Source organism: Aptenodytes patagonicus, chromosome 2 (genome assembly GCF_965638725.1).
Source record: "Aptenodytes patagonicus chromosome 2, bAptPat1.pri.cur, whole genome shotgun sequence".
NCBI lineage: Eukaryota > Metazoa > Chordata > Aves > Sphenisciformes > Spheniscidae > Aptenodytes > Aptenodytes patagonicus.
This window is the reverse complement of record NC_134950.1, coordinates 14,261,272-14,280,507: the sequence shown is the minus strand read 5'-3', so window position 1 is coordinate 14,280,507 and position 19,236 is coordinate 14,261,272. Positions and strand designations below refer to the sequence as shown.

Below are 19,236 nucleotides of genomic sequence, written 5' to 3'. Positions count from 1 at the left end.
GGCAGGAGCGCTTCCCACCCACCTGCCCGGACACCCCCGCGGCGGCTGGAGCGTAGCGCCGGAGGGAGAGCTGGGTGAGGGAGGAGATGGAGGGGTGGAAAGTGGCGAGCCTGAGGCGGGGAGCGGGAGCCCCTTAGAAACTCCTGCAAAAGCCTCATAATTAAAAAATAACCAGTCACGCTTCAAAACGGAGGGTCTGGCTGCTGCCCGCGTCCCCCCGCGGGTGCATCCTCCCTCCCGCGGCCCGTCGAGGCAGATCGTTACGCCCCGGCTCCTCACGCCCGGCGCCCGGAGGGTGTTATTTTAGCGGGTGGCTGCCCGGGCGGGCGAACCCGCCCCCGCCGCGGCGGGCTGCTGCCGGCGGGGGGGTTACCGGCGGGCAGCCCCTGGGTCTCACAGAGTCCGTCCTTCGCCTCAGCTCGGGAGGCAGCGAACTCCCTCGCTGTCCCTTTCTTAACTTGGGGGAGGGGGGGAACTCGCTTTCAAACGGGAGGCCCGCGGGTGCCGGGGAGCGCCCCGAGAAGGAGTCGGGGAAGCGGGGGGGTCAGGCGCGGCGCCGTGTTTGTGAGCCGCGGCCCCTCAGGCCAGGCTGGAGCCGTATTGCGGGGGCTGCGGAGAGGCGAACGAAACTCCCCCGCCGGGTCGTGGCACCGCCGGCGGGTCTGCGAGACCCGGGACAGAGTCTCCGCCTCGCCACCGGCACCCTCCGCCGCCTTCCCGCCCTTCCCATGTGGGGGCGGCGGGCATGGCGGCGGGCCCGGCGGCTCCCCGGAGGCCACGGCGGTGCCGGGGCACGTCGCACTCCTCCTTTCGCCCAGCGGGACGTCGACCCGAGAAACGCGTGCCTGTTCCCAGGCAGCGGGTGGACGCAGGGTCACGCCGCTCCGTAACGAGCCACCGAGATAGGAGAAATAAACCCCGGGCTCCCATTCAGGAGGGCAGCGCTAACCTGTCTGCCTCGGGGAAGGGTGCCAGGGCTGTGCCGAGGCAGCTCCGCCTCCTTGCCTGGGCTGAGTGCGCTTCTGCAGCCAGGGCAGTACGGAGCACGAAGACGCACGCTGGGTTTCCCCGGGCTGGGAGGTCTCTTCCCTCGGGAGACGGTGCCCTGTGGCCAGGCCCGTGCAGACGTCCTGGGCAGGCGGGCGGCCTGGAGCACACCCGGGGGAGGAGCTGTGAGCACACGGCGGAGCGGGGCTCACCTCATGGGCAGGGCTCTTGGCTTGGGAGGGTTTGGTCTCTGCTGCCTGGGCTATTCTGTCAGATAACTGTTTTACCAAATAGTTAATAAAAGGTGAAATATATAAAAAAGCAGGAGGAATAGAATATTTCTTTTTATTCCCAGATGATGTCAGCCACAAGGTGGCTGCAGACTGGGGGTTGCCTTTCCTAGTTAAGTGAACCTTGAAGTGCGGGTCGTTGCAGAGGTGAACTTGTGCCTAGTTTATCCAGCACCAGTTGTATGTATCCCAATAAATCTTACTTCTCTGTGCAACGGCTTTTCTCTAAAAGCATCAGTACAGAGTGTTTCTATGCAGGATTACCTGTCAGTATTTATAGCCCTTATTTGGGAGGAGGGTTTATATCAAATCTAGCAGATGGGGAATTGAGCCACTGCTGTGAGTGAATATTTTAATATCTGGGTTATTACATGCGAAGAATTCTGCACATCGTCAGTGGTGACTGCATTGAAGAATGAGTTGTATGCTGTTCTTTGAAGAGTCTACATTTATTTGCTCCAGGTTGTATTCCTGAGTGAGGGGAGAAGCTTCGATACCCAATGTGAGACACATAAGGGATGTATTTAAGACTTAAGTCTCTTCGTTCTTCCTGTTGCCTGTCACTAGGCAACTGTCCTGTGCTGACTCTTCTGGATCCAGTCCTTGGGTGTCTGACTCTTTGTGTTCATGTAGTAGGAAGCCTGGGCACTTTGCTCAGGTTTCTGAATTCCATCTGGAGGATATGTCTTAAGAACTAGGCATAGCAATACCTAAGTTTCTGGTGCACATCTTTGTTATTGGATCTAGCTATTTGCCTCTGTCTTGAAAGATTTATACTGATGGATTCAAAATATATATTTAAGTAGTGTGAAAGTTGTTGATAATTTGGCTAAAACTTAGGTAAACTCCTGTGGGGATGGAATTCACAATGATTAACCCCCCTATATATTTCTAGGTGGCATATCAAGCATTCATGACTGGGATTTGCAATGGTAGACCTACCAAGTCCTGGGATAACTATGGCAAATTGTAAATACTTAAAGAGAGAAGGAGATGTAGGTCTTATCCTCTTATCTTTTAATAACGGTTTAGGTACTTCAGTCTGTCTTTTATATTAGATAGTGGTTGAACCACTTGCTTTGTGCCTTCCTTGGAAGACAATGAAAACATGGAAGGCAAATTCAATGACGGTATGTTGGGAATATTGGAGAAAATGACACAGGAGGTAAATGGGAGGGACCTGCAACACAGAAATACATAAATCAAAATTTACCAAAGTAAACCTTCAAATCCTGAGTCTTTGTTGACAGCCAGAAATCTACTATTAATTATCTTAATTTAATTCTCCTGTGAAAAACTAACTGGAGAGAGCAGCAAAATTCTTCTTCCTGGCCCAGAAAATCGACTAAAACTGGTGCAGTAAAGTTGAGTGATAGATAAATGTTTATAAGCACGATGTTATGAACATGTATCTTGAGAGGTGCTTCTATATATGTTGAATAACTGTACTGGAAAGTGTTAAAGGCCAAATTCAGATGGTGAAACTTGTACTGTTCTTAGCTTCTGTGGACAGATAAATTACCCCTTCCGGAACTTGTTCTGTGGCACCAGAATTGCTTCCTGTAACCCAACTAGTTCACCTAGGACTACCTTGAGTGTTCATATAGTGCTGCACTCTGAAGTGTTGATGTTCCTAACTGGTTAAGTTAGAGTAAATATTTTTGACCGTGGTATTACCTACAAATAGAATTAGTGCTTACTCAGCTGATACCCTGCATGCCTTCTGAGCTGTGTCTGCTTTAGTCACTGTAAGTGCCAGGTAGTACAACAGTGAGCACAGAATAAGTTGAATAAGATAGAAAAAAGAAAAATAGAGTAGGCTGTATAGGACAGTGAGAAGAGGACTTGTGTTTCCTCAGGACAAGGTTCTGCCTTTTTTGACAACTGATGTGCAAAAATGATCAGTTGAACTGATCAATGATTATTTCACTGGGGTTATTGAGTACATACATTTTAGGTACTCATAAGTATGTATTTTATGGTAGGCTTGCAGGGCAGTTCTCATCTCATTTTTTTAATTACAGAATCCTGAAATACATAATTTAACATCCACTATGGATGCTTTCTGGATATAAAGTAGATAACAGTTTTAGTCCTACTTTGTTATTGAGAGCTTCAGAGTTCTCTACCACAGGTATCTTGATAAGGTGCTTGCAACACTGGATTGTATAGAGATACCCATTTTACCTTGTTATGCATAGCAAACTCTACTTCCAATACTCATGTATGCTTAGTGAAGAGTATCAGTTTTCTTTTTACATGGGCTGAATTTTCAGAACTGTTGAGTGGCCCAAATGGGGTTCTTTGTCCCTTTCAGGTAAAATATGCTTTGGTTGTAAAACTGCTGTCAGGATGAAATCCTGGCTCCACTGATATCAATGGCAAATTCCTAACTTTTTTTAATGGAATCCAGATTGTGCCCACACTTTTCATTAAAGTGAATGCCTTCTCTTTGCAGGTTTAATAAGTCTTTTTGTTCTCTGTGTTTTCAGACCTGCTGATACTGTGTGTATTGCGGGGAAGAAGATGCTTTGTCGATATGAGATACAGAGCTGTTTCTTCTTGGCTTTTTTAGCTGTCACAGCTTTCTTCATCAGTGATGCCCAGGGCCAAGGTAAGTCATAAATAAGAAGATGGGGCTTTTCACTCTGATGTGCAGAAATAGAGTTTTTCATTCAAATGCAAGTGTTACTTCCCTCATGCAAGTGTTACTTCCCTCTCAGTAGGATGTGGATCCAGTACTGCTGAAATAAAGCAGTTTTGCTGCTGATCTCAGGGGGGGAGTAGAATTATGTGTTCATGTGTCCTCCTTGAACCTAGTATCTCAAATAGCATAAATCTTTTTGCAAATTCAGGTGTCTCAAAATGAGTTATATGGAACATTTTTTTTTTTTACTCTTATTTACATGAAAGTACTGATCAGAAATTGCTGTGACTGTCCTCTACATAATCAAGTAAGTTTGAAGGACCTGCTATGATAATAAGCTTGTATGGAATATGTATTTTTTTCTTTGTTGGAACACGATCTATTGTAACACATCATATGGTATTGCACAAGACTTAAATGTCACAGTCTACTTCTGCAGCTTTTTTTTTTTAAATCTTCTTTGTGGGTATTAAAAGATACTGCTGAGATTGTTAGGCTTAAATACTTGTTGGATTGTATTGACAGTGGTTTGATTTCTAGAGAAAATTTATCCTATTGCTTGGGGAAGAAGGGAGGAAGAATGCTAATGAGTTTTTATGATTTCTAAAGAAAGACGTTTCTCTCAACTTTATATTTATGTAATCCCTTTGATATGAGACTGCATAGGCATAACTAGGAGCAGAATTCGATCCTGGGTCTCTTCTAAAGTGTCTTGTATAATGCATTATTCATGAGCACATTCTGAGACTAGTGGCAACTGAGGCTTTCCAAGTTTTGGTAAATGCAAGTAGCAGTGCTGTCCAGTCTGCGTGGCACTCAAGTGCTGGGGAAGCATACCATCTTGGATGTTTGGGAATCTGCGAGCGTTTTACAAGCCTCTCCCAGAACTTAGGGACACATGTAAGCAGTAATATTTAATGTGGGTGATGTGAGGTGAATGAAGAAATACATGTTCCCAATGTTCAACACATCAATTCTGGTCAGAAATGAGGTCCAGAATGTTTGTGACTTAATGAGGCAATAAAGCAAACCATATGGTTAGTCCTCTCTCTGTGTATTTCAGTCCTAATACATATGGTTAAGATTTGCAAAACAGGATTGGGGATTGAGATCCATCTCCAGAAAGTTTTGCAAAATTCCTTGAGCTTGGAAAACCATACTCTTTCTCCCACTCTTTTTTTGTGTGGTTTTTTTTTTGTTTTGTTTAAAATGTTGATTTAATTGGTCATATGTAAGGGAGAAAACTCTCAAACTATTAATACAATTAAATGAAGGTCAGAGAGAGTTTTTTCTACAATCATCACACCAGCAGAAGCTAGAGTTGGTGTACTTGATGAATAATGAATAAAGAACAATACTTCCCTTGTTCTTATACTCTTTCAGCAAGCATCAGCTGCTGAATGCTGTCAGCAGTGTGATACTAAGCTAAGTGGACTATTGCCTTGGCCCCAAATGACTGTTATGCTACACTTAAAGTAATAAGATGTTTCCCAAATCCTTTCTTTTCTCAAGGTTGCTACCCCTTGCAGCAAACTCCTCATACAGCTGGCTAACTATTTACAATTTAATACAGTATGTTTGTCTGTTTTAAGAAATTGCACACTCTGCCAAGGTGTAGGAAGAGCTGGTATTAGTTCCAGCTTGTGTTTCCTTCCTTTGGCAAAGATGCTCAGGTAAAGGTGTGTAATGTGACTTCTTGGAAAGGAGAATATGTTTGGGAGACTGAAGTCAACATGCCTGAAGCTACAACTTTTTCCTTCAACTGAGGAGTTATCTGCGTTGAGCTACATGGTTTTATATCATTTATTGCCTGAATGCTTTATAAACCACATAGTGCCATTCAGTATTTATTCAACAACAGTTAGTTTTTCATCACTGCTGTTTCTTCCTCATTCAGCATAATGTCACTTAAACAACAGCAACAAAAAAAAAATCCAGCTTTTGTCTATTTATGTTCTTATATAGTACACAAAAATAGTGCTGGGCAAGAAAAATACTTTAGAATTTTCCATTTGTTCATAAAGTAACTTGCTTTAAGAATTTTCCTTCTGTATTTAAAGACGGAAACTTTTCTTTGTGTAGCAATAATTTCCATGTGTTACTAATGTAATTGCAGTGCATATTAACTTGTTCAATTCTTATGACAAAAGTAAATTGAAAGCCACAAGGTTTAGTTAGTATCCAGTCTGAGACTATTGGATGTCTTGGAGCTGCACATATGCAATTTATGGTATTTTTCCTCTCCATTCAGATACTGAATAGTTCAAAACACTCTTTCCCTAGTTGTCCACAAAAGTCATGTATTTGGAGTGCTAATTTATCTGGTGACATAAACCAAAGCCTTGAACTTGTCTGTAGTTTTCTTTTGGGTGACTGCTCTAATGTTACTGACGGCCATTCACTTTTGCATTCCTGTAAAACCACTTAACAAGCACTAGCTACTGATTTTTATCAGTTAACTGACTCAGCTTGGATTAATTTTTTTCCCTTTCTGCAAGAAGTGAGATTTTGTTCCACAGACAATAAAGGTCCAAAGAAATAAAGATATCCTCTTCAGGTTGGTGAATGTGTAGTAATTCCCATCGATATTTTGTTGTCTGTTCAAGTGTTAGATTTTTAACTTCCTTAGCTATATGTACTTTTCTATGCCAGAACATTAGTCTTTGCACAACTAAGAGACAGTTGAGTATCTGTCTGGTGAATAATTCTTTTCTTCCCTATGGTTAATTGCTGTGTGGGAATGTCCGTTCCCCTGCACTGCCACCTTTGATACAAAAAGTACCCAGTGAAAATTGACTAGTTATGTAAAGACTATTCTGGCACAACTTTTCTAGTCTTTCACATTGTAACTCTGTAGTAAACAGAAAAACTTTTGGTGATTGTGTCCTTCTTTGCTTGTAAGATCTGTGATTGTTTTTTAGGGTCTCCCAAAATTTACCTGGTTTGGTGATGGCTAATAGCAATTAGGCCAGAACTATGCTTCTTTGTTAGAAGGTTGAAAGTAGGATGAAGTGGAATGACAGGGGAAGGAAGAAGATGGCAGAGAAAAGGAACTCCGAAATTCTAAGACACGATTTTTTTGTCAATCCTTGGTGTTACTTTGTTGCTCTCTGCTCTGCCTCTTAATCCCCATACAAATTTACTACTTAAACCTGGTAAAAAAATGTGCAGCATTTTTACACTTGCATACTGTCATTGTTCAAAAGTTTATCCGCTATTCCTTAGACAAAATAAATAATAAAAGGAATTGCATATTTTGCAAACTTCTAGGTATGATTTGTCACTCTTGGTTCATTCAGCCCCAATTCATTGTGAATTATGTATAGCTCAAAGACAGAATGAATCTTGAGAATGAATTAAAAGCTGTAATCCATAACTACAGTCTGCTTGGCTTTCCAAATTTTTTGCCATAGTCTCTGTCATTTTATTACAATTATAGCATGCTGAATGTTCTTGCAGAAACCTGCCCAGCAAAACATTTTGCAATACAAGGGCCAAATTTTCAAAGAACTGATTTTGTATTTGCAATGATTCCTGCACACACTCTTGCTTGCAGCCTCTCTTTCTCTAAACTTCAGGGAGGTGACAGGCAGTCTGAAGACGAGGTCTGACAAGATTGTGCCCAGCAACTGGGGAAATGCACTGTTTGGGTGTAAGCCCAGTGCTGCGAAACAGAACAGTTTTGAGTGTGTGGAATTGGTGTGCTACCTGCTGTTTCTGTCCCCTTGCCTCTCTACTTGAGCTTGTTCTTTGAAGTCTTTGAGAATGTGGAGGTGTTACTAAGCTGTTCTTGGTGCTTATGTACTCTCTTCTGTGTTCTGGTATTAAGTCCCTCAAGGCAGAGAACTGCAGAACCTTGCCTTTGGTCTGGCAAAACTGTCCCTTATGGATTGAGAGTCTGGATGCAAGCAAATACATCTCTTGCATTAAACCTCCAGATTTTTACTTCTAAGACCCAAAATGTTTCTAATGGTAGATGACATGAAAAAAACACTACCCCAAATCTCAAAAAACTACAGCCTGCCTCTTTCCTTCTTCTTTCTTCCCCCAAGCTGTTGGAAAAAGTAGCACGTAGGAAAAAGTAATCAGTTCAGGACAGGTCTTTGGCTGCTGCTAGTGCCAGAGCTGCATTGACTGTAGCAGGTCAAATGGAGAGGCCAGAGACTGTTGGCTAGCACGTTCTGCCTGTTGACTCAGATGCTCCGTATGCTGTAATCCTTAAATCTTAGAAATATGAGAACTGTTGGTTTGTTATATCTAGTGGACAAACAAACTGTGGGCATGAGCCTAGTCAGTTAAGAGCTATCTTGGTCCCTGGGGAAAAGAAATTGCCACTTCCCCCCTTCAGATAATTTCCCTTATTTCTTAGACTTACTAACAGAAACCTTAAGGGTGGTAGTGGCAGAGACACCAAGGATTTGGAAGATGAAGGAGAAAGTTCAGGGGGCTGTGGAGGTAGTGGGAAGAGGATGGGTAAGGTTGATGGAGGAGTTTAAGCTTTTCTAGCCCTTTCTGTTGTTCAGCCTCTGGGTAGCTTCCCTGGCTGCCTTTCCCTCTAGATCAGTTAGTTCTGTGAGCCAAACCCTATTCAAATGTATGAAGATTTCCCCTTATTGGCAGCCTTGGATACCACAGGCTGCGCAACTAGCAGCTCTGCTTCAGTTGTTTGCTGTGAAGGGGGGATGTGGCTCCCTGAAGCAGAGTAGAAATGCTATGTAGAGTGTTGTCCAGCATCAGTGGAGCTTGCCTGAGCAGAGGGATGCAAAGCTGTGAAAAACTAGTTTATGCGCATAGACGCAAAGTTGCTGATATTGCAGTAACAACGTAGGGTGGATTTTCCATTTGTTCCTCTGTGCATTGCTTCACTGAAGTATCATCTCTTTCTCAATCATTTCATGCTTTTATTCACTTCACCTGCTGCTTCTATTTGAAACCTAGGTGATGGCACAATACAAATAGAAGCCAGATTTGCTTATCATCCAGATTGCCTGTGTCTAAATCTTGACTAGTGTGTGCATGCCTGCTAGTCTTGATGAGACCGAAGCAGTGCTTGCAGCTGGCAAGTCTGTGTGCTGCTTAGGCCAGGTTTGCAAATTGGGCAGTTCTGTCTTGTGCATGCCTATCTTTCCTCTTTCACAAGGCTTTGAAAATTTGGCCCTGAGTGACCTTAAATGTGGGGAAACACACACGGTAATGCGAGGTAAAGGAGGCTAGGTAATGCATATTGTCAGTGTAAGCAAAGAGAGCAATTTTAATGCCCATATATTAACAAAGAGCATTTTTATTACCAACTTTGCCTGCTAAACTAGAGTCTTAACATCTAACACTGTTTGTCTTTCTGTCCTCTGCTGTTAGGTTGTTAGTTTGTTTTTATAAAGAGATAAATAAAAGGTATGTCTGAGGGAAGTAGTGCACCTGGTGATGTCATTTTACAAACTAATAAACTGATGTATGTGACATTTTGAATAACTTGCATCCTTTATCATTAAAATTTTGTGTTGTCTTCCTATGTGTGTTTATTTTTATGTTTGTTTAAAATTGGCGGTTGCTTTTTATTTGAATTTAAAATGTTGTTTTCTTTCCCCACTTGCAGTGTCCCCACCAACAAGACTAAGATATAATGTAGTCAGTCCTGACAGTGTACAGATCTCTTGGAAAGCCCCCAAAGGGCAATTCACTGGATATAAGCTTCTTGTCACTCCAAGTTCAGGTAAAACGAAAGTCTGTATGTTTTCTTTTAAGGTGAAAGGACTGTCTTCCTAAGGCTGAATAGCTTTTCAGAGGCTAGTGTCATCCTTCAGGACTAAGGAACTGTGAGCAAGCTGTGGATTACAGAGTATTGACTGGTCAACAGAAGAGAGAAATCGATCTCACCAGAGTGTGGTCGTAGGCATAGAGTATGGGAATCGAATGCTTAAGGTAGTAGAAGTGCGTGGATGCTAGTTATGCTTCATATGTAGTCCTTGGGAATTGTCATTGATCATCTGTCTTTACCTTTCTTCCAGTGGGGTGTAAGGAAGTTTAGGAAGTGTTCAAGGGAGAGAATAAGAACCCTATTTCAGTCAAAGCTTTGAGGTGGATCTCCCTGGGCCTTCTCCCATAGTGAGCTCCCCAGAAAAGACGAGAAAGATTTTAGACCAAACTTTAAAAAAAACAACCAAACAATTTTTAAAATTTTTTTTGAATGAAAACTTGAAATGTAAAGATAGGCAACAAAGTGGCTATATCAGGCTACCTGTGTAAAGGTACTACTTCCGTACATGTTTAAATTTAGATGTAGTACACTTTTAACGTACAGCTAAAATATGTATTTGTACATATTTGTATACAATGTTTATATATATGTATACATAGAAATGTTTAATATTTTATTTATACATGAGAATTTCCTTGCCCAAAGGAAGGGGGCAAAGAGGATATTCAGAGAAGATATGGGTACCTTGGGCTAAGAATTGGCAGCCAATCACAGAGCAGTGTGAAAGCCTATGGGTATGATGTTCCCAAACTTGACAGCTTTTTGTCAAATATTTCTTTTTTTTCTTAATTAATAGGTTTGCTGGACACCGTGGCTATTCCATAAGGTCCAGATACAAAGGCTGATTGATTGATTTTAGAGTGTTTCTATCTAAGAAAACTGGTCCGAGTCTTTGGTCAGGCTGCCTGACTTCTTGCTTTTCTGGGATGACCTCTGGCCTGGCTGTATGTCCCAAAAGTGGGAACACTTGGGTCATTGTAGAGCTTGAGGTAGTTTTAAGTCATTACATTTACTATGCAATAAGAAAAGCAAACAAAGTTATGTATTTGTGGGTTTTTTTTGTCTTTTCTCTTACAGGTGGAAAAACCAATCAATTAATTCTTCAAAACACTGCAACCAAAGCAATTATTCAAGGTCTTATACCAGACCAAAACTATGCCCTTCAGATCATTGCATTCAGTGAAGACAAGGAGAGTAAGCCAGCACAAGGCCAGTTCAGAAGTATGTGTTGTCTTATGCCTGACATGCAGAATTTATCAGATATTTAATGTAACATGAAATTGTAACAAAGTCTGACACAAAGGGGGACAATGGAAAAACAGTTTCTTCTGTGGCGGAAGGCTAATCAGAACCACAGGTTTTAATTGGTACATATACTGCTGGAGGCCTGAATTGATCCAGTCGCTCTTGCACAGGAGATTCTTGCTTTGGGCTATCTTTGTTTCCATTGGTTTGGAATCGCTTTCTTCCCCATTCCATTATGAAATTAGCCAGTATCTCATGGAAAAGAATCTTCAGTGAGCGGAAATAAAAAGAGAAGTGATATGTTCTGATACTTGAAAAACTTCCTTCCGTTCTTCCAACTTTTTATTAAAACATTCTTACAGCTGTGCCAACTGGCAGCTAGTTGCTAGTTCAATGATACTATGAAAGGCTAAATTCTTACTGGTCTTCAGCTGTCAAGTATGTTTACAAATTATGCTTAAGACTTTTTTATCTGACCTACACATACTCTTAATGTGTGTATCATAGTGATATATATATCTTAGCTGATTTGTCTTGATCTGCATCTTCAACAGTTCAGTTAAATAGGATCAGTGGAGATTTGGTCAATAAAGACAAAAATGAGACAGTCTGGGAGTACAGTTGAAAGCCTACTGAATTCCCTTGACACTGAATATTTCTCACTGTCATTGCTAAACCACCTTTCTCTTAGAACCAGCACAAAATAAAATCTGCTGACTGCTTGATGTGGTGTGTGTCAGTCTTTCTAGCTTTTCATCGCTGCAACGGTGTGTTTACTACTTTAAGTTCTATCCTGGTTAGGAAACCCACAAAACCACAGATTACTTTAGCATTAAAGAGCAGCCCACAGAAAGCTACACCAACTTCTATAGTATTAGGTGTGGCTGTTTTTTAAATTACCTCTATTCTTCAGCTTCAGGAAAAGTAGAGCTGGCAACTTGATTTAAGAATATGTGGGTTATGTTCTATTTAGTATACTATTTCTTTGCTGCAGGTGAAAACATGTAGTACTTAACGAGGCTGGAGTTTCATTTGACAATATGATGCCTTGCATGAGTAAAACCGGATACAGCATGTATACAAACCCTTCTTTTTTGCTATCCTGTATTCTGTGGTTTTTTTTCCCCCTTTTCTGAAAGTGATCACTAATTCTTGAGATGAAAAAAGATCAAACATATACAAAGCTTTGAGAATATCCTCTGGTTTTTAGTGCATTGGAAGTATGTTTTTAATGCTGCTGAGTTGTAACTGATGTACAAAGAATTCTCAAGACTACAATAAAATGTTATTGTTAAAAGAGTATTCCTCTTTATATAGCCAGGTATACTTTCTTATTCTAGTGCTGCTTATAAGTTATTGTACATAATATGTAATGAACAAAGATCACGGGAATTTTTTCCTTTTAAAATGCAGCTGTAAAAACATGCACTAGATAAGATTTTTTTTTTTTTTTTTTTGTCTGCGTAAATATGTGAGTAAAACTGGTGTCGTCTTGTCTGTTCTTCCTATGTGGTTAGAATTTTGACAGTTAGAAATGGCTTTTCTAAATCCAGAAATCTCTGTCAGGATGTCACCAACTTGTCTCCTGTGAGCATTTTCAGACTTTTGTACTGTTTCTCTGGAGACTTGCCGCTCAACAGCACTAGCATTAGAGGAGGTCATCAAGCAGCTCTTTAGCTTGCTCTTAGCCTTTTCTCAAAGGAATGCTATTAGAAGGCTAAGCAATGGCATCCTTTCTGACTAGTATTACTCTGGTAATTTCACCTCTTTTATTTTAGTTGGAGACTTGTTTAGGTAAGGATTAAACCCAGACTTCTGAGAAAGACCTGATGTCATCGTGGTTTTATCTGTAACCCAGCTAATAACCAAGATCTACCTTGGTAAAAGCTGACTCCTCAGCAAGCTTGTGGATCTGAATTTGCTTCTGAATCAGTTTCACAACCGTTCGCTAAAGGTAGAGGTGAGGTACAGGTACACATGCTGTGTTAGTAAGGAGAGGAGTCAAAACTTCAGCTATTTTTTCACCAGTTTTCCTACCTCTATACCTGGAGTGCGAGGGCTGTAGGTTCTGCAGAAGGTTATCATGCTGAGAAGGTCACACTCAGATGTTTGACAATGGCTTGTTGTCTTCCTACGACTTTAGGATGGTCTTGTGATTATATTTTGGATTGGAAGTTAGAGCACTCCTGGCTATTTCAGATATTCCATATACTATTGGGTAAATGAGCGAAATCCATTTGACTTTGGTTCCACTTCTGTAAAACAGAATACGTGTATTGTCTATTTTATAGCGTATGTTTTCAGGAGACGGATAACCTTCTTTCACCCTCTCACAGTGGTGTTTTTTTTTTTTTTTTGAACGATGTAGCACAGAGAGACTGATCCTGGCTAAGGCTCAGTGCCTGCTTGGATGAATGTCGGTCATAATCCAGCTCTACATAAGCTGAAGATTTTAATTGGAGTAGAATTTTATTTTCTATGAAAGATATTCTCTGTTTCATTCTTACAAGCTGTTCCTGGCCATTTTAGACAGCTGGGGCATTGACACCAATTAGCATTCTAAGGAAAATCTGAAAGGATTTTTTTTTTTTTAATAATATGTGACTTTAGCAATGATTTTGCCAGAATCTTTCAGACTATGAGTAGAGTGATACTGGCTACTAATGTAATATTAGGAATTGCTAATCCAGCTGAGTTCTGCTTGGCTGTTATGAGAGATTTGGGACATAATAAGGGAGGTATCCCACCCACTTGTGGGACAGGAAACTGTTGAAGTCTGAGCTTTGGAGCAACTGTGCTCTCATGGGACTATTTGGTGCCCTGAACACAGATTTGGGCATGGGATCTAAGCTGATTCTTTAAAGAGGATAATGTAACAGCTGGCTTATGTGCTTTTGTGTTGAATGACTTGGAGTGGAACTCTGCAATGCTGGACTTTCCCCAGCTAGCTTTGCCAATTTTCTGGGCTATATTTCCAGTGCTGGATCTTGTCAGTGTGGGCTTGGGTGCTGATGTCACTGTATTTGGACTCTCCTGTGTGAAGAGGGTCACTTTTGAGAACTTTAATGGTGATAGGATGGGGAAAGATTCATAAAAAGAATAAACCCAAAGAGAGGGAGGGAAAACCCAGTAACAGTCACTTGTTACCTAAGCATATCGCAAGATGTTGCATGCAACTTCGTTATCTGGAAGAAGAAAATTACATGCTTCTGACTGCACTGTTTCTAGTTTGATTGATTATTTTTTTCCCCCCTTACTTTCCAGTTAAAGATATAGAGAGAAGAAAAGAAACAAGTAAATCCAAGGTGAAGGATCCAGAAAAAACAAATGCGAATAAACCAGCTCCAGAAGGTCAGATCATAACACATATGACTTGTGTGATATTCTGAAAATAATCAGCTTTTTTATTTAACTTAGCTATTGTATAGACTTTCGTTAAGTCACTACTTTAAACCTGGTTCCCAGGGTTAAGTTAAACAGAAGGGAAAAATCAGTATTTTCAGGAATATTGGAGAGTTGCTACAACAGAGGTATTGCTTTTAGTTCTGTGTTTTGCTTTATCACATTATACAGTAAGCACTAAATACCACCATGAATAGCATAAAAGTAGTCTTTGAACCCACATTAAAAAACATGTTGCCTGTACTTCCCCACTGGGTGCACTTTGAGTAGTGAAAGAATCGTGCATGCCTCTGTGTGTGTATATACATAATAATAATTTCATATCATCTTGGCTGCAAGACAGACTTGCAGTATTAATTCCCACCTAAATTGGTATTATTGTATAATTAGGCACATAATAACTTGATAACTCTGTCCTAATGTAGGTCATATACATGAAAACATTTGAAATATTTTGAGGGGAAAAAAAGGAGTTCATTTTGTCTGGTTGCAAGGAGCCAATCTTCTGGTGAGATGTGATATTACTTGTCATGAGAAGCTCGTCTAGTACGGACAGTAAAATCTATTTCCAGCTTAATATATAATTCTATTTCCTGTTATTCTAAAATTCAAATAGCATCTTCTTTATGAAGTAACCCCAGCGATAAATATTCCCTTCAGTGGTTATGTATGATGTACAGAACAAGCACAGATGAGAATAGCTTGATATGACCTTAAATAGTCTCTCTGTGAATAAGTTGGACAGTTTGAAGGATCCCATATCTTCCGTCCCTTTTAGCTTTGTCACCTACTAATGCAAGTATCGAAGACCTCACCCAAAGCTCCTTGAAGCCCATGCTAAGTTTTCTCAACTTCAGTGGGTTTTTCTTCTTACCATACATACTTTGTGTCATGTTGTATTTATTAACTCTATACAAGTTTGTTTCCATACAGCATTTCTCAAGCCAAAGCACCCTTGAATTCATCACATTGGGTGCATTGGGGAAAATGTTAGCTAGTATTAGAGAATACTCTTAAAGAAGCAAGTTATATCTGCTAGAGCATGATGGGGTAGTGGATAGGTCATCTTTCTTTCATGTCTAGAGGAATAGAGTTGGAAGAAATGAAAGAACTAAAGAAGGAAAATGTGATTTGTTTTCTTAATGAAGGACAAGTGATAAAAGTTGAAGGAGGGAAAACTGGGCCTGTAATAGGAAAATGTTGATTAAATGCAGACAGAAGAAAGTGTCTGCCAGACTGTGGGAGAGGATTTATGCTTTTTCATGGAGTAGGGGCAAAAATACAGTTGGCAAGAGGAGATTGGCTCTGCAGTCTCTCCCTTTTTAGGATTCTTGTTTACTTGTGAAGTCTTTAGCTCAATTGCTTTCCTCCTCCCCACACAACTTTTTACTCATCTAAACTTCTTCAGTTGTATTGGGGCAGTTTGTATCAGAGCAAAATACACTTCCATCCAGCACTTATGAAAAGCTATTGCCTTACACTTACTGTAGCAGGTTTTACTAGAAAACTGGGGTATATATTTGAAAGAAAGGCAAAACTTACAAACTTCTCGATCAGCAAAACTGACCAAAAATAAAAAATGTTATGCTAATTTTTATGAATTCTTATTTTGTTTAGCCCTATTCCCAACCCAGCTATATTTTAATGTAAAGTAATAGACTTTTTTCCTACTGTCTAGCTATTGCATATTTCTTCCCTTTGCGCAGTATAATGATTATTCAAAGTGATGGAGATTCCAACTGAATGACTTCAGTGGGTGTAGGGTGAGAGTCCAAGCAAAAACGTTGTGCAGAAATAACAGCATCAGCAAAAAATGTGTAGCTGGGATAGAAGTGAATTCAGAACTGATACACAAAGAGTAATGGTATCAAAACTTTCCTAGTTTAATATATAAAGACCGTTCTACCTCAAATTGAAATTGGATCAAAAAAAATAAGGAAGAGTCTGTGAAAGAAATGGATTAAAGAAATAAGAGCAAAATTTTGTGGCAAAACCATGAAGGATAACTTGCTCCTCTGCAGATGTTTGACAGGAAATGATTTGAGTATGACCAAATTAATTCAGGCCAGCAGTTAATTGGTTTCATACCGATTTAGTATATGGCTAAATTTGATGGATTTAATAGCAACCCTGATACATACTGTGTCTGTGTTATATCCTTGATCAAGTTGGTAAGACCTTAGGAGTTAACAGTACAAAAGAAATTATTAGGTAGTATAATACCTTATCTGAAAACAAGAGCAGTCTTTGCCCACAAAACAAATTGAAAACAACCGTTGTCCAGATTGGTATTGTCAGTGGTTGTGGCTTCTGCTCTTGCCTTGACTGAAAGAATAGCAAAAGCCTATTTCACCATTTCTGCAAGTATTAGAGTCAAGTTTTGATGTAAGGAGGTGCCTTCTGTGAACATCTGCCCCACTTGCTACAGAAGGATGTTTTTATAATAAGAAACTAGAGTGTCTTTGCAAGCCTTAGAAAGGCAAAGGTCATCAGTCATTCTCCAGTGTGAATATTAGGACAGATTTGGCATTTAGTAGGCCAGAAATCAATGTTTTGGGACAAAACTAATAGAGCACAGCAATGCACTTCTCAGTGTGTATGAAAAAGCATGTGGACTCTGTCAATAATGCAAGGTCCAGTTTGTGCATTATGGTAACTCATGTATCCTGCTGATTTTCCTGAAAGGCACAAAAGGCACATAATCATAGAAATCTGTTGTTTATAAATACTTAGCTAATATACTTTCTTCAGGGTCACATCATAATCCCTAGAAATTTCACTTTCAATTTCACTGGGACAAAGATTTCACCATAACCCTTCTACTCATAGGAACGAGCTCTTCACTAAGAAATACAAGATGGATATCTATATTAATGATTCCAGATGGTTTCAAAGCTTCTCACTCTTATTTTCATCTGTGGTTTGGAGGACTGATTCTGCAGTGTTGTCTGCTATTTGATTACCAACTGTCTGAGGCTCTAGGTAGTGCTGGGAGGTGTGGATGTCTTCTCCTAAACTCCCAAATTTACCTTTTTTTTCTGTCCTTAAATTAGATTGTATTTGGGTTTCGCTCTGTCTTTATGGAACTCTGTCAGTGGCCTCTGTGGCTTGCTAGTAATTTTTCCAGCAGCTTCAGTAACCTAGATTAAAATTTTCCATCTATTGTGTCCTGCCCATTCAAGTAGTTTGAAAAGATTTACTCTTTTCTTTCCTGCTCTTAAGTACTGTGCTCTTATCTCAAACAAACCTCCAGTGTATATCCAGTAATGTCATTGTGCCAAATTAATTCAGGTTCAATGTCTAGCACTCATCCATCAAATGTTCACTTTATATTTGATTTCCAGAAACCTTCTCTAGTTCTTCTGCACAACCACTTTCAAGTCTTGAATCTCCTTTCCATATTTTTCAGAACCTGTCAGTTTTCAGCTTAGGGATTTATCGCTGCTGTGCATGCTCATATTAATAATGTCAGAAGCCTTTTCTCTTTCTCTCTGTTGAGATAAAGCTCACAGATACAGCCTCTTTCAGCACGCACTGATATTTGAGTACTTGTACCCTGGCGCTTCTCCAACTCCCTCATGTACAAAGCTCCTTTCTGTACAGCAACAGGGGTTAATACATTCTGTGCCTTCTCAGATGTTTTACAGTTTCTCAGAGAGCTTCTACAAGTGATTCTCTAATCAAATCCCTTTGGGGCGGGGAGAATCACAGTGTTTTGACTATATCCTGTGGCAAATATGCGACTATATCCTTTCTCTGCAGAGTATTTCTCTGTGTGTCTGAAATGTTTTTAGCCATCCATTTCAATAAAAACAACAGAACACCGAGGGCTAGCTTTATTTTCTTGCTTGTCGACTTTGTTTTGGGGTTTTTTAGTTGAGAGGTGTGGTGGCTTAGCCTAGGCTAGCAGACAAACTCCCACCTAGCTGCTTGCTCGCTCGCCTCCCCAGCAGGGAGGGAGAGCAGAGGAAGAACAGGAATGAAAAAGCTCATGGGTTGAGATAAAGACAGGGAGACTGCTTACCATTTACCATGGTAGGCAAACAGAGTCAACTGGGAGAAAATTTACTTAATTTATTGCCAATTAAAATAATTTTTAAAAATGCTAATGCGGGTAGTGGGAAACAAAAAAGACAAACATTAAAACAACAGCTTTCCTCCCTGCTTTCCCAGGCTCAACTTGACCTCCTCCCTCCTCCCAGGCTCCTCTCCTCCTCCCTTGTTATCACTGCAGGTTATACTCAGTCCAAGTCCCTTCAGAGAGGAAGCAAGTGGTGCAAAAGGGATGTTGTGGTGTTATGATCAGGACGTCGTGGTTTCTGTCTGCCATTCCTTTTTTCTCACACCTTTCTTCTCCTCTGGTGTGTGTCCTCCACATGCTGCAGGGAATGTCTGCTCCACCATGGAGCACCTCTTCCTCTGACCTTGGGGTTCCCTCTGCTGTTTCTCGCTCCTTTTTTTCCCCCTTCTCTCTCTGCCTGGCATTTTCTGCCAGTTCTTAAATATGTTTTTTCCAGAGGTGCCACCAGCTGTGCACAGGGCCGCCCCTGGCCTCTTCTCAAAAAGGCCACCCCTGCAGCCTCCCTGCTGCCAAACCTGGGCATAGACACCTAATACAAGAGGCAGGCGCTCTATTAATTCTCTACTAGAGTAAAGCGTTTACACAGTCTCAAACCTTTCCTGTTCAGAAATTCCCTTATGCAAATCTCAAATTGAGATGATTTAGGACAGCATAGAGCATGTATGGACGAGAAACTTCTGAATCAAGTTTTCGCAGGATAAGCCTTCTACAGAGTGTAGACTAAAACGATGAGAAATAAGCTCCCATAAAAGATTATGTGACTTATGTATGATGCAATATAACAGTTACTATCTCATAGTAAAATGCATGTAATATAGTCATATAGCAA

The 19,236-nt window shown here is 40.6% G+C and overlaps 1 protein-coding gene across 4 annotated transcripts in view; it reads left to right on the top strand.

Moving 5' to 3' along the window:
• The window catches only part of COL14A1 (collagen type XIV alpha 1 chain), a 127,412-nt gene that overhangs the window by 246 nt on the left and 107,930 nt on the right, over positions 1–19,236 (top strand). For 3 of the 4 annotated variants that reach the window (XM_076329171.1, XM_076329173.1, XM_076329174.1), the window contains exons 2-5: positions 3,770–3,891; positions 9,518–9,634; positions 10,757–10,900; positions 14,189–14,275. In XM_076329171.1, the coding sequence (XP_076185286.1) occupies positions 3,804–3,891; positions 9,518–9,634; positions 10,757–10,900; positions 14,189–14,275 (436 nt within the window). In that variant the 5' untranslated portion in view covers positions 3,770–3,803. Of the gene's footprint in view, positions 1–3,769; positions 3,892–4,210; positions 4,232–9,517; positions 9,635–10,756; positions 10,901–14,188; positions 14,276–19,236 lie in introns of those variants that run through there. The other variant, XM_076329172.1, reaches the window with a different exon arrangement.